The sequence below is a fragment of the Botryllus schlosseri genome, chromosome 7 (assembly GCF_051294905.1).
Source record: "Botryllus schlosseri isolate E-star chromosome 7, Bs_hap1, whole genome shotgun sequence".
NCBI lineage: Eukaryota > Metazoa > Chordata > Ascidiacea > Stolidobranchia > Styelidae > Botryllus > Botryllus schlosseri.
In genome coordinates, this window is record NC_137242.1 from 28,088,410 (window position 1) to 28,104,659 (window position 16,250).

The following is a 16,250-nucleotide window of genomic DNA, read 5'->3' on the forward strand; positions in this document are numbered from 1 at the left end:
AATTAGCCATTTTGAGTGTTGGATTGCCATTTTATCCAGCGGCGTCCTGGCCTTGTGAATGGTAGTGATGGTCTTGGTCAATCCTAATTAACCACCATTGGCATTGCCACTCGAATGAATTTTCAGTCACAGAATTTGACGCTATCAGAACTTTAATTATTTGTAATTAGAATGAACGAACGCTATTTTAATTTATCACTCATATGAGCCGTGAGGGCTACCGTTTTAACTTTGGCATAGAGAGACGCGTTGCCACTCTTGCCAGGTGTAAACCTGTTAGTACATCGAAGTAGGAGTGCTTATCTGGAGAATTATTACCGGGCGCTTTAAGCCAATGAGTCAATTGTGAGTCATTGGGCCATTTGAATTAACCGCGAGTACAAGATCCGATTATTCTAATTTCAGTAATACCAGTTTAGACAGAACCGAGAGCGGAGATAGTCAACTGAGTTAGGATGCTGCCAGTACCCTCTCGAAGTCTGAAAAAGATTTGAATTTGGTATTGCTCATGTTAAATACTCGATGTGATCAGACCCGCCAATTCAGCGCCATAGCAAGTTTATACGAAATCAGATCGAAAGTGGGAGGATTAATGGTGAATTGTGCTATGAGGCAGACTTCAACATTCGTGAAAGAATAATTTCAAGCAGACGCAAATGCTCCAGATTCTCTGTTTCATCCACGTACATATAAGCCGATGCGACCGAGACAATACTCTTCCTCACCACCAGTTCAGAATACCTGGTTCTGGTCAATCAAAAACATGACGATTTAGTGAAAATTAAAATTTACCTTGGTACTTTATACAGCGGGTAGCTGGATTTTATTACAAGTGCTATATTCATTGAGATCTGGTGGATATATTTACTAGAAGTGCTATATTCCTGGATATCTGGTAGATGTATTTACCAGAAGTTGCATAATCGTTCAGATTTAGTAGATATGTGTGGTCTTGGACGACTAACTGAGTTCAATTGAAGGACAGATAAGCATACTGATTCCAAGAAGATGATTCTTTAATGTATATGACAAACCTAAACTTTGGTATGGTATGGTATGATCCTTGCTGTGGGGTATAGCAATCCGCTTCAAGTACAGTATGTATGTGCAACGGGTTTTATGGTGTTCGACTATTAAGGTCTTGTGCACCGGGCCTGAGGGAGCTATAGTTAAATCAGATATGTCAACACAATACAACATATTCTACGACCGGAACAATCATGTGCGGATCAGGTAACAGACATTCCAAGTTGAAGCTCACTTTCAAGCACAGTCGGCCCGCTCCTGCGAGATTGTTACATGAAACCTCGCTATGAATAAAACTATGTAGCGGAAGTAATATGGTAGACCCAATTTTCAACTTTCTAAACCACATGGTGGGATATGAAAAGCAGCTATCAACCCACACGTATAGCCGGGATGATCAATCTTACTGACGTTATTAGATTTGATTGCTCATAGCAATTCTATTTAGATTCGTGCACTGCGTTGAGTTCAATGCAAAAGGACGGTGAAATCTAGAGTACTAACATAAAGTTTTGGGAAAACGATCGATAGAAACGCCATACAACACAATCAACATGATATAATTAAATCAAACCAGAATCGTGAGCAATATACTTCAAAAGTGGATAACTATAGTTTCAAGGAAACGACTGATGACAGGTGACGTCATATTTGGTGATACGACTGTTGACATACAAAATTCTCTCCAATTCTCTGCTAGTTGCTGATAATTACCCCTGCCGAGTATCAGCCGAAAATATTCGGGTTCATTTCAATATGAATACACTATTCAATTGTGTATTGAAGTTCTGTATCTCCAAGAACCTTATCAAATTCCGTGAAAGACACACAGGCCTACTACGTAATATCGTTTGGCATTCTCAGCGCTCTCTGCATATCGATTTGGTTTCGTTATCAAACGTGACCAAATTGGCTTGTATTTACTTTAGGATTCCATGGACTATACAAGAACACTGAGATCTCAGTTCGATAACGTTGTAATACCATTTCCTGCAATGAATGATGTAGATCAGTTTTGTTAGCGTAAATCCATATTTTTGCAACACGTTTCTTACTTGATAAGTCAAACGTGCAATATGTAGCTTCCGGAATGAAGTCAAGGGCATGACAAGTTCTTTTAATGTATCGACATCGTTCAGTATTGTTTGCTCGATCTTGACTTCAATGGATTTGAGATCCACCACGCCGCACACAGTACGTATATGCAACCAAACGATTCTAGCTTCCTGGTTGCAAAATATGTTTTGGTAAGGTAGAGACTGACATCGGGAAAGTCATATAGTTTTGCAGAGGTGTCCGGTCAATACCGAGAATACTATTACCGAGAATGAACAATACCGTGAATGAACATTACCGAGAATGCAATATATGCAATGCAGGTATGTTATGCATATGAACAGGTCGTGTGTGTGAATGACGGCGTGGTCACATTCGGTATCGATTCTGAGGTATAAGTTTCTCGACAACGTCCGTCCCAGTAAGCTAGATTCTTGGCATTGGCAATTCTCGGTAATGTCCATTCTCAGTAAATGTCCGTTCTCGGTAATGTCCATTCACGGTAGGCTAATGTCCGTTCTCGGTAATGTCCATTCTCGGTAATAGCATTCTCGGTAATGTCCATCTTGGTAATAGTATTCTCGGTAATAGTATGGAACCTCTTGCAGATGCGGCAATATGTCAGGATCTGATGTTGCATATAAAGAACATGTAACATACTGAAGCAGTCGTCTTCCGCGGGCCTGATAACTTTTGAGATATTACTGGACGGACACGTGTCTTGGGCAGTGCAACATGAGTTTGCCTGAGTGTTTAGATTTTGAATGAGTATTAACTTCGAGTCGAGTAGCCTATTCGTGTATCTCTCATTATTAGGTCATATCGGCATGAAATATGCCGAAAGTTTAAATGTGTGCCTCATATACACAGAATTCAATGCCGGTTCTTGATGAAAGTAAGGATAAATTTATAATATTTTGAAAATGTAAATTTCATTGCACTTTGTGACAATGCTGTGGATGGATCACGACTTCACAGACATGTTATTTCCGCGAACATACGTAGCTTTTGTTCTACACATTTCGTATGCTGAGATACAACCAATTGAGGTTTGAAGGTTTCCACAGATAATACCATTGTTGGGAAGACTCGAGTCATGACTTGACTTGAGTCAGACTCGAGTCACCTTTTTCGCATGACTTGACTTGACTCAAGTCACTTTGCTCAAATGACTTGACTTGACTCGGCATATCAAAAATATGGATTGACTCGTGACTCGGAGCAAAATTCACAAGTCAATTTCAAGTCATCAATTAATCGGTGTCGATAAAAATCACTGTATCTTGCATATGTTCGGATTGTTCGCGAAACGCTGGTGTAACCCGTGGGAGCGACCAATCATTCAATGATCGTGCGTTTTACTGAGCCTCCGTTGTTCTCTCGCAAATAAATTGACCACAAACGGAGTGATCGAAGCTTACAGCTTACGTTGTAGTAAACTAGTAGTAAAGTAATATAATAGAAAATTATCTACCTTAACCAAACCTCTTATTTTATTGATATTGAATTCGAATATAGTTTATATACTCCTCAAGCATTGGCACAGGCTCGACTTGTATCATATCAATATATAAATGGGTAAAGGGTAATGTATTACAACTTATCAATTAGTTTCTCCATTCTCTATTTTGGTTGGTAACTATAACCTGAGGCTACGTATATGCGAGCGATACAGCGCCTTCTTAAGTGTACTCTATATTCGTGCATCGGTTCAAAATCAATGACCACTCAATCTGTATTTCAGACAGCTAGCAAAATGTAATGACGTAATAATGCCTCATACTACGAAAAGGCAACTTGACTTGAATTTTGACTTGACTCGTTACCTGACTTGACTTGAATCGAGTTGACTCGAGTCACCTCAAAAATCGAGTGACTTGACTTGACTCGAGTCCCCTTCGAAAACCGATTGACTTGACTTGAGTCAAAATGTGCAATGACTCGAAATGACTCATGACTCGAAAGTATAGCGACTTGATCCCAACACTGGATAATACGCGAGATAGCATAGCAGTATAATCCAAAGCTGCAACACCAATGGGTTGCGGGTTCCAGTCCGACAGAGGTCGATTCCAGAATTTCTACCTTAGTGTAGAAGGTTTATCTAAGCTCCTCCTCGCCATCTGATCCGTGCAAGGGGTATCTTATAAAAGACTAGAAGTGGGCCGTGCTACAAATCGGCAGCTACGGGATAAAATTGAAAAAAGTTGACCTGGTGTATATGACCGTAGTACTCGACAAACACCACGAATAACACAAACAACAACAACAACAACAACCTATTTGTAGCGTCATTGGTCATTTACCTTTACTAGCGAAGATGAATTTTGCAATTTCAAAAGTAGCAACATCAGATTAACTGCTAAAATTATGTGACCCAGTTACGAAATCTACTTGAGGAAACTAATTACTTGAGAACTTTTCAGATCTTCATTTTCCACTTATACTTGAAGTAGTTTCGACTTGTATTCGAAATTGTTACTTCTACTTGTTACTGCGTAAAAATTTATGGCTTTATTTCTACTTCTACCTGAACCAGCTTTGTCATATCTTGGTAATTGCAAATTCTACTTGTAATTTAGTCGACATTTACAGTGTAACGTATACTTCTACTTGAGTAGCAAAACTGACTACTTTGACCTGACTCTGTCGTTTTTTTTTCTCAGTATCTTAAATCTACGTATCTGAGAAAAACAGGTTCGCGGAAATAATTATTTATCTTCGACAAGAGAGGTATGCATTATAACGGCTCCACGGAACCAACAGACTTGCAGCTGAACGTCACGCTGAGGAAAAGGACTATTTGCCTCATAATTAATTGCTGCTTGATGACTATCCATTTATGGGTAGCGTTCACGACCACCGCGCACGCCGTAAAAAGCCGCAAAAGAAGAAGCACACTTGGCGGAGGCAGGGTCATATATTCCGCAGCTCTGGCTGCCTGCATTCCGAACGTCAGATACCTTGCCACGTTTTCTTTAATTATGATCACAGTGAGCGGTTCCACAGAAAGATCTTGCGAGATTGTGATTGACATCGGGAAAGTCGCTATGATTATTTCAATAGTGTGCGTCAGTTTATTCTTCTGGGCGAGACAGAGAGCGTTCTACAGCCACCCGTCTTTGGGACGTTCGTTCGGAAACTGCGCCAGCATTCTTAGCGTCAGCAGTATCACTTTAATAATCCTCCTGGCTGTGATTAGTATTCCACTGTCTGTATTTCCTTCAGAGTATGACTCGTATTTATCTGGAGCCATGTGCGGCTTTAAAGGAGGCAAGAAGCAATATGCGTTTCGGAATTACTTTTACGCGTCTGTGTCGTTGACAACCCAATGTCTGCTTCTTGGACTGTTCATACACCCACTACGCCTCCATAATCAAACTCAGCGACAGGCGAACGCGGAGAGACAGATTGAGTCAGTATCTAACAGCAAACAAGATCCACTACCTACCATATCTGATACTAATCCACGCGTTTCTCGACTGGTGCAGCTTGGACAAGCCTTAAACTCCGATGGAGCGAACGGGACGGATTTTCGAACGAAAATGAAGGAAAAATGTCGCTCAAAAAAGCAGCAACGAGTGTACGCTTTGATAAAGCGCACCACGGCGTTAAGTTGTGTCGCGAGCGTGACTGACCTAATCGCGATGATCATAATCGGCGTTGTAATATCAGCAGACGACGCACAGGTCGTCACACGTTTAGTATACGACGTGGACTTGTCCGTGAATGTGTTCACCGTTTTGTTTTCGTTGGAGAACTGGCGGAAGATACTGTGGCCTTTCGGCCGAGTCTACGAAGTTCAAGGACCCGCGAATACGCAAAACGGCAGTACGGCTGCTTCGAGATCATCGATGTCAAACGCGTGAGGCCGTGAATCCCTAAAGTGCGTACGCGATAATCGACTATGCTTACAGGCCTGGCTCTGCAGCTGTGGAAATATCTGACCCGTATAAGTCTCAACAGCAGATTTGGATAACTAGATAATTCCATTTGTCTAGTTAGAATATAATTAGTAGGGATGGTGTTAACATGAGGTTCACGTTCGCGTTCTGTCTGTGCGCCTCAGAAATATAGAGGCTCACTTCACAAACGAACCTTGGTAGGTTCTGCACTGTAAACCTTTTTCATTTATTACAATTTTTCACGTCATTATAACATCTTCGGTTGAAATTCTCTGCATTTCAACTTCGGACCACGCTTATGCATGGCGCTGGCAGCATAAACAAAATCAACATCAAACGAGCATGCACCTTGATAATCTCAACAATTTTACTTGCTCTGTTTCAAAAGTTTGCTCGAAATATTCAGCTTTACGTTTGTGAATATGTATAGAGACTCTCTGTCGTGAACTTGACCCGCAATCGCATAACATCCTGAACGAAATGCACTACATATATGTAGTCGGCGAATGATGCATATTCAACCAATCAATGAAATCGATATAAAGAATACATCGGTGTGTAATAAGGTTGTAACTTGTAACCAAGTTGCAAGGATCCGAGTTACAAGTCAATCTCACTCTAATAGTTTTGACTCCAGTCAAGTCGAGTCATTTTCAATTCACCACCGAGTCAAGTCCAAGTCAGCGTGCAAATGGCCGAGTCCGAGTCTTGGTATTATGACTCGAGTCCGAGTTCAAGTCGATGTGTTGATTGCTCAGTTTAAAGTTTAAGTCTTGTTGAACCCACTTTTTATAACTATGTTTGGTGATATCGAATGGTTCGCAATTATAATATACTTATTTTCATCACTTTTAGCTGTTTCTGGTCGCATTCTCAAAAACCAGTACCATTAGACGGAATCCCTATATTGTGGTTACTTAACTATTCTTCGAAATTACAATAAAATGTCGGTCTACCCTGCCCGAGTCTCGAGTCGAGTCATTTCCGTAGTTTGAGAAAATGACTCGCGTTAAGTCGAGTCATCGGAAAATCGGGACTCGAGTCATGAATCGAGTCATTACAACCCTAGTCTAATGTAACAAATCTGGCAGGCGTACGGGATCCATCTTGATTTCATGTTTATTGTATCATAAAACGAAATCCGTGCGATTGGGGTGTTGGCTAAACTGTATAACTTGTTAATGGAGTAGTATCGGTAGCAAGTATGTAAACCCGTTTGAAACTCTGCTCAATATCAATGTAGCAATTGTCAGACGCTGAAAGCTTTGTCTGGTGCGGCCTAGACCGATAAGGCGTAAGCTTATGTTCCCTTGCATGTCTTCGTCTAAATTGTTAGCAAAGCGACGGAAGATATTGAATTTTTGGGATTATTATAGTATAGTTCAGGGGTCACCAACCCGGTACCCGCGGGCCCCAGGTAGCCCGCGAGGACCAGATGAGTAACCCGCGAGCTCGTTCTAAAGATATATGGAATATCAGCATTTACCAATATTCGACAGATTATCACCAGTGAGCTGTTAAATATATATAGATTGATTCCGCAATTCTTGTTTAAAACACACTAACATGTAACTTAAAGACAATAAACACTTAAAAATATCTTCAATTATAATGGTAATATATAGATATACGTGATAGAATCACCAGAAATTGAAGATACGGCGCACTGCCTACAGGCGACATGACGGAATGTCATTCACGGTCTTCTTGAAATGGCGGGGGGGGGGGGGGGGTCCGTTATAATAGCTCGACGTTCAGGGCAATGCCAAAGTAATAAACAATATTACTATTCGGAGTCAGTTAGCCGTGAAGTACTATCAGATTTTAAATATATGTATGCCGATTACGTATTGCATCTTTTGATACAGTTTGTTTCTCTTACACTCGACGCAGTTTAGTACCATGTTTCTAACTTTCTGTAATCGTTGCTGCTGTCCGGTATAATGAAATCTCGTCATATATGGATGCTGGACAGTTGGAGATTGAAATTGTAACACTGAAAAATGACCTCCACCTCAAAGCCTACCAGACTGCAGCAAACGTTTGGTGCCTTGCTGATACGGAAAAGTAGAGTGGTGTATGCGCGGCAGCTATGAAGGTCGCAAGAGTGTGTGGTTCAGCTTATCGTTGTGAATCAGCCTTTCCGGACATGAACTTCATCAAAAACAAACACAGAACACGCTTGACTAATGCACATACGGAGCGCTCACTCAGAGTTGTAGTGCCAAGTTACATACCAGAGTACAGCGCACTATAATTGATATCATACAATGCCAGGCTTCCCACTTACTGCTATAGAAACAGATAACATGCTGTCCAGTCTAAAGTGGGGCGTGATATATTTTGAAATTTGAGTTGACTGTTGTTGTGTAATTTATACAAACATTGTGCGAAGTAATTCATGATTTCTTAAAAAATATTAGTGGCTAGCTAGATGAAATGAGATGTTTGGATTTAAAAGACTCTATTAAAAGTCTTCCAACAATGTGATTCCTGCCCAGTGCTATGGATATCAAAGCGGAAACTCGGTGATGAATACGGGTAAACGACGGGAGTAAATGGTAGCCCGCCGCTTCAATCAGTATGCAAAAGTAGCCCTCGGTTGCAAAAAGGTTGGCGACCCCTGGTATAGTTGATACATCATGTGTCGTTTAAAAAGTCAGCATGTACTATCGCATTGTGACATAATGTGACCGGAGACGGTAATATTAATATGCCACTTCAGTGAAATGTAGGGTGGAATTAGCAATAGGTCGTCATGTGACGTCATAGGTTCACGTTCGCGTTCACACAGAACCTTTCAAAAAGATTCGCGTTCACACGATTCTGAACCTTTCAGGGGTTCGCGCCATCCCTACTTATTAGAGCGAATTACCGGTAATCTAATTATAATCTAACTTGTGAAATGATTCTATGCTCTAATAGCAATTTCAATCTTATTCACGGGTTTGCTGAAAATGGAGATGCTGGAGAATTGTATAATGCGAAACGAGCCAAGCTGGGCGTACAATGAGCATCCGCTTGTCATCCTCGTGCTTTTGGAAATGGACGCTGGAATCGTGTCAACTGAACTTGATATTTCATGTTAATATTTGTTCGAATTTCATTCAATTTCCGAGTTTATGCAAATTCAGTATTTCTTATTCCTGTATAATTTGGAAAGGCGAAAACTTGGTACAACTCTGCTCGGTGCAATGATATTGCGCCGTTGCATTGTCGGCGCACGACACGTATTTATGTGTATGTAGCTATGTACCGAATAAAAAATCAGATGTTCCACGGTCATGACTTGTTTTAAAATTTGTATCGCTAATTACGAAGATTCTAGAAGACTATTCAGTTCGCCAAGGACAGAAAATCACTTGCATCCTCGTGATTCTTACAATGCTCTGTATAGAAAGTATTCGTAGACACATAGCGAAGTGGTGGCGAGATAGCGTAGTGGTATGATCCACAGTTGCAACACCAATGGGTTGTGGGTTCGAGTCCGACCGAGGTTGACTCCAAAATTCCTACCTAAGTGCTGGAGGTTTATCTAGGCTTCTCCTCGCGACATCATCCACGTAAGCGGTGTCTGAAAAATGCCTAAAAGTAGACCCTGGTACAAGTCAGCAGCTGGGACATCGGTCTTGTGTAAATGACCATTATAGTCGACAAACACCATGAATACAGCAACAACCATCACACAATCCATTGACTCATCCTTTCAAGCTTAATGCTGAGTGATCAAAGGCCATAAACTCTGCCATTAGCAAATATCTGTTGGATAATCCCGCTTGTGCGAAAAATTAGCGAAACGACAGATTTCGCGTCCTCGAAAAGGGCTGCTCACACTTTTATCTGTATGCCTTGGAGTCGACCTTTATTAAAATACATCAGCCCAAGCTTTATCCACATAAGGCGTTCGTGTACCATCTTAAAGGAGGACCCCTCTCTTATTTGAGATTTCTTTCCATGCTGGTGACGTCATATGTTGTGATACGATTGTTGATATACAATTTTCTTTCCAATTCTCTACTAGTTGCTGACGATTACCCCCGAGGAGTGTCCGCCGAAAATATTCGGCTTCATTTCAATATGAAAATACTATCCTATCCATTTTGTAGAATTTGATTTTTCCATTTAAACGTTCAAGGTTTAGTGGCCGTTTCTGATTGGTAATCCCCAAATAGAAACTTCGACAACCAGTTGCGAAATTGCCCGTCCAATATAGACGATGACATCTCTCACGTTTCCCCGCTCTACTAAGTTCAGTACATCAACTCCAGGTAAGTATACTGCGATCACGTACGTTAGCACAAGAGCCACATTTAAACCGATACCTATAAAGCTGATAACTAGCACCTTCTCTGGCCTATATACGGCCGATATTTAAAAAAAGTCGCATCCATGTTGGGGTGCATTTTAAACGATTGGCAGGATTGTAATGACCCGAGTCACGATTTTCTGTCACATGACTCGAGACTCAGACGGCCAAGACCGACATTTCATTGTAATGTCGAAAAATAGTAAAGTAACCACACTATTGGGATTTCGTATATTGGTGCTGGTACTTGAAAATGCGACCAGAAATAGCTAAAAGTGAGGATAATTAGTATATTATAAATGCGAACCATTCGATAGCACCAAACAGAGTTATAAAAAGTGGGTTTGCAAGAATTTAACTGTAAACTGAGCACAGTGATCAGTCAACACAATGATTTGGACTAGGACTCGAGTCATAATACCATTACACGGACTCGCTTACTTGGACTCGGACTTGACTCGGTGGTGAATTGAAAATGACTCGACTTAACTCGAGTCAAAACTATAAAAACGAGATTGACTCGTGACTCGAGGCCTTGTGACTTGGTTACAACCCTGACAATTGGTGTTTTAAAACCCATTGTTAAAAATATGTTTTAAACGGGGGGAAATATTCTCGAAGGAACATGTAGTATAAGCTTACGGGTGATTTTCACCTATTATAGTCGACGTATGCGATACGGAATGGTTGAAACCCTCGACACCGTCGTCAGTTCAACAGTTATAGAACGTAGATATAGAGCATTGGTACAAATGAATGTTTGATGATGATGATCGCCTACCGCAACAAATCTGCATAACGATTTAGTACTGGTCGAAGATATTTGTCGTCCGTTAATGATGGGTCTAAATCCTTTTTCGTCAAAGGAGCCATATTTACCCTGTATTTTTAACTGTCAATGTAAATTTACTGTGCCGTCACGATTCAAAAATCTTAGCGTCACAGCTAAAACATGTTTTAAACAAGGGCCGCCTTTAAACATGTTTGTCTTCAATTGACTTTTGCTTTAAATGCAACCCTACATCCATGGTCAAGGCGCATTTTCAAAAGTGAAGAGCATATATATCAGGGGTCACCAACCCGGTGCCCGCGGGCCTCAGGTAGCCCGTGAGGACCAGATGACTAGCCCGCGAGCCCGTTCTAAAGATATATGGAATAGCAGCATTTACCAATATTCAGCAGATTATCACCAGTGAGCTGTTAAATATATATAGATTGATTCCGCAATTCCTGTTTAAAACACACTAACATGTAACTTAAATGATAATCAACACTTAAAAATATCTTCAATTACAATGGTAATATATAGATATACGTGATAGAATCACCAGTAATTGAAGATACGGCGCACTGCCTACAGGCGACATGACGGAATCTCATTGAAATGGCGGGGGGGGGGGTCCGTTATAATAGCTCGACGTCCAGGACAATGCCAAAGTAGTCAACAATATTACTATTCGGAGTCAGATAGCCGTGAAGTACTATCAGATTTTAAATATATGTATGCCAATTACGTATTGCATCTTTTGACACAGTTTGTTTCTCTTACACTCGACCATGTTTCTGACTTTCTGTAATCGTTGCTACTGTCCGGTATAATGAAATCTTGTCATATATGGATGCTGAACAGTTGGAGATTGAAATTGTAACACTGAAAAATGACCTCCACCTCAGAGCTTACCAGACTGAAGCAAACGTTTGGTGCCTTGCTGATACGGAAAAGTACAGTGGTGTATGCGCGGCAGCTATGAAGGTCGCAAGAGTGTATGGTTCAGCTTATCGTTGTGAATCAGCCTTTCCGGACATGAACTTCATCAAAAACAAACACAGAACACGCTTGACTAATGCACATACGGAGCGCTCACTCAGAGTTGTAGTGCCAAGTTACATACCAAAGTACAGCGCACTATAGTTGATATCATACAATGCCAGGCTTCCCAGTTCCCACTTACTGCTATAGAAACAAATAACATGCTGTCCAGTCTAAAGTGGGACGTGATATATTTTGAAATTTGAGTTGACTGTTGTTGTGTAATTTATACAAACATTGTGCGAAGTAATATTTACACGATTATGCCTTAATTATACAACGTTTAAAAAAATAATAATTATTAAATATTGATACGTTCAAAAAATAACAAAAAATAACAATTTTTAGAGGCATTTTTTTAAACCCTGTTTAAAACATATTTTTAACAATGGGTTTTAAAACACCAATTGTCAGGGTTGTAACCAAGTCACAAGGCCTCGAGTCACGAGTCAATCTCGTTTTTATAGTTTTGACTCGAATTAAGTCGAGTCATTTTCAATTTACCACCGAGTCAAGTCCGAGTCCAAGTAAGCGAGTCCGAGTAATGGTATTATGACTCGAGTCCTAGTCCAAATCATTGTGTTGACTTCTCACTGTGCTCAGTTTACAGTTAAATTCTTGCAAACCCACTTTTTATAACTTTGTTTGGTGCTAACGAATGGTTCGCATTTATAATATACTAATTATCCTCACTTTTAGCTATTTCTGGTCGCATTTTCAAGTGCCAGTACCAATATACGAAATCCCAATAGTGTGGTTACTAGGGATGGTGTGAACCTCTGAAAGTTTCGGGTTCGTGTGAACGCGAACCTTTTTGAAAGGTTCTGTGTGAACACGAACGTGAACCTCGTGACGTCATATTGCTAATTCCAACCCTATCTTTCAATGACGTGATAGCCTATTACAATTGTACACGATACCCAGCGAAGACTCGGGCCACATAATGTCGCATTGCTTAAGTACATATTCGCGTTTTAAACGTCGCTAACTGTATCAACGGCGGTCATCAAAGGATATAATAATCTCATAAAATCAATACATTCCATCGCTTTGCCAACAATTTCGACGAGGACTTACAGGGAATATAAGCTTACGCCTTAACGGTCTTAGCCAGACCGGACAGTGTGTCCGAAATCTGAGTATTGCTACATTGATATTGAGCAGAGTGTAAAACGGGTTTCTATACCCGCTACCGATATAATAAACAACAAGTTATATAGCAGTAGCCAGCACCTTAATCGCACGGATGTAGTTTCATTGATGCAGTAAAGATATGAAGTCGAGATTGACCCCGTACACCCGCTCGATTTTTTACATCAGAGAACGATATCAATGTCATTGATTGGTTGAATAAGCATCATTCGCTGACTACGTATATATCGCTGGTGATGTTGTGTGATTGCGGGTCAAGCTCACAGCAGAGAGTCACTAAATATTCACAAACGGAAAGCTGGATATTTCGAGAAATTTTTGAATACTTTGTTGCGCCGATGGCAGACGATGTATATAAACGTAAGACCTTGATAGCTTTCACACCCTATTTGACGTCCACTTGTATGCATACTTCGACAACTAGAAAATTTTCAGCCTTTCCAAATTAGATTAGAATTATATTACTGGCATTTCGCTCTAATTTAGTGAAATTAGACAACTAGAATTATCTAGTTATCCAAGCATATACTTGGACAACTAGAAAATTTTCAGCTTTTCCAAATTAGATTAGAATTACATTACTGACATTTCGCTCTAATTTAGTGAAATTAGACAACTAGAATTATCTAGTTGTCCAAGTCTGCTTGTATGAATATTACTTTATTAGTTACACGAGCTTTCGGCAACTTTTGGTAACAAAAAAGCAAGAACCGGTAAAACTTTTAAGGTTGTCAGGGTGCATGCTCGTTTAGTGTTGATTTTTTACGCTGCCAGCGCCATGCATAGAGTGACCCGCAGTTGAAATGCAATAAATTTGAACCAAAGATCTTATAATGAAGTGCAAATTACAATTTACCAAAAAGGTTCACAGTGCAGAACCTACCAAGGTTCTGTTGTGAACGCGAACCTCTAAATTTCCGAGGTTCACACACAGAACGCGAACGTGAACCTCACGTTCACACCATCCCTAGTGGTTACTGTACTATTCTTCGACATTACAATGAAATGTCGGTCTTGGCCGTCTGAGTCTCGAGTCATATGACAGAAAATCGTGACTCGGGTCATTACAATCCTGCCAATCGTTTAAAATGCACCCCTACATGGATGCGACTTTTTTTAAATATCGGCCGTATACAGGCCAGAGAAGGTGCTAGTTATGAGCTTTATAGCAGGGGTCGCCAACTCAAAATGGGTCGCGGGCCACTTTTCCGAATGCCGAGATGCCGCGGGCCGCAGGACATCAATATCGATATAAAAGTAGGCAAAGCAGTTCAGCAACCACATCTGATAACTCTTCGTTATTACAATGCTGTGCTCTCTAACATGGGCGACGGTTATAGTCACCACAAAAGAAATAATATTTTATTGAACAAACACAAATACAACAAAAGTATCATGATCATCAATTTCCAATTTCGTTATATTTTGAACTATGAGCTGTACACGATACCTGACACTCTGTAGCCGCTAAAACAGGGGTGGCCCACATTTTTGCTCTTCATGGCCGCTTTTCGATTACTCATGTAGCCTGCGGCCGCATACCGGTTGTTATAGTCGTGATAAACTAGCTGGGGCCAAATGCCCACGTTAAACTGTCCATGTCCATTGCCGGTACACTCCGAACTAATCAATTTATGCACATCGGCTTACTATGCGGACCGAAATCGTTAGTAGTTATGTTGTAATAGCCACAGGACACCCCGGTCTGTAGTCGCGCGAAGCGCGAAAAATTTTTCATGTTTATTAGTGAATTTCGTCAATATTCGTATGGTTTCACATATTACTATAAAATATTTATCCTTTCTCGGCCAATGTGATCAGATTCACCGATAGAGCTGATGCAGGGGGTATCTTAGAAAACGTAGGGTTGTTATCAAAAGTGTCGACAGCCGCATAATTTCCCTTCTACTACCGCAGATTGGCCACCCCTGGATTAAAGAATCAATATTTGGATTAGCTAGACACGGTAGGCCTACTTGCTAAACAACTATCTCCTCGTAAAGCATGGTCTTTTGGAGAGCCCGAAGTCGTTTTTCACGCGTCTCGGTCTTGGCAGTGGTGGGCCATTGCACGTCAAGGCAATATTATGCCCATTCGTACCAGCAAATTCTTCATCCATGGAATGATATTACCATGTCGAAGCCGTATCAACTAGTAAGGAATAGTGATATTGGGCACAGTGTAATGGCTTACTTCGAACAACAACAACATTATGTTTCAATTGAAATAATTTTCAGTGTTTAAAAATGATTTACTAAGCGTTTTTCTGAAATTTGTTCAAATCAGGTCGCGGGCCGCAAAATAGGACCTCGCGGGCCGCATGCGGCCCGCGGGCCGCGTGTTGGAGACCCCTGCTTTATAGGTATCGGTTTAAATGTGGCTCTTGTGCTAGCGCACGTGATCGCAGTATACTTACCTGGAGTTGATGTACTGAACTTAGTAGAGCGGGGAAACGTGAGAGATGTCATCGTCTATATTGGACGGGCCATTTCGCAACTGGTTGTGGAAGTTTCTATTTGGGGATTACCAATCAGAAACGGCCACTGAACCTTGAACGTTTAAATGGAAAAATCAAATTCTACAAAATGGATTGGATAGTATTTTCATATTGAAATGAAGCCGATATTTTCGGCTGACACCCCTCAAGGGTAATCCTCGGCAACTAGTAGTGAATTGGAAAGAAAATTGTATATCAACAATCGTATCACAAAATATGACGTCACCAGCATGGAATGAAATCTCCAATAAGAGAGGGGTCCTCGATCCCTTTAAGATGGTACACGAACGCCTTCTGTAGATAAAGCTTGGGCTGATGTATTTTGACAAAGGTCGACTCCAAGGCATACAGATAAAAGTGTGAGCAGCTATTTTCGATAACGCGAAATCTGTCGTTTCGCTAATTTTTCGCACAAGCGGGATTATCCGACAGATGTTTGCTAATGTCAGAGTTTATGGCCTTTGATCACTCAGCATCAAGCTTGAGCGAATGAGTCAA

At 40.8% G+C, this 16,250-nt stretch overlaps 1 protein-coding gene across 1 annotated transcript; it reads left to right on the top strand.

The window, feature by feature from the left end:
- The first annotated feature begins 2,523 nt into the window (after nucleotides 1-2,523).
- Nucleotides 2,524-9,272, top strand: LOC145443305 (uncharacterized). Its single transcript, XM_080321289.1, has one exon. It carries the CDS (start codon nucleotides 4,818-4,820, stop codon nucleotides 5,949-5,951), a length of 1,134 nt encoding a protein of 377 aa, XP_080177415.1. The 5' UTR covers nucleotides 2,524-4,817; the 3' UTR covers nucleotides 5,952-9,272.
- The last annotated feature ends 6,978 nt before the right edge of the window (nucleotides 9,273-16,250 follow it).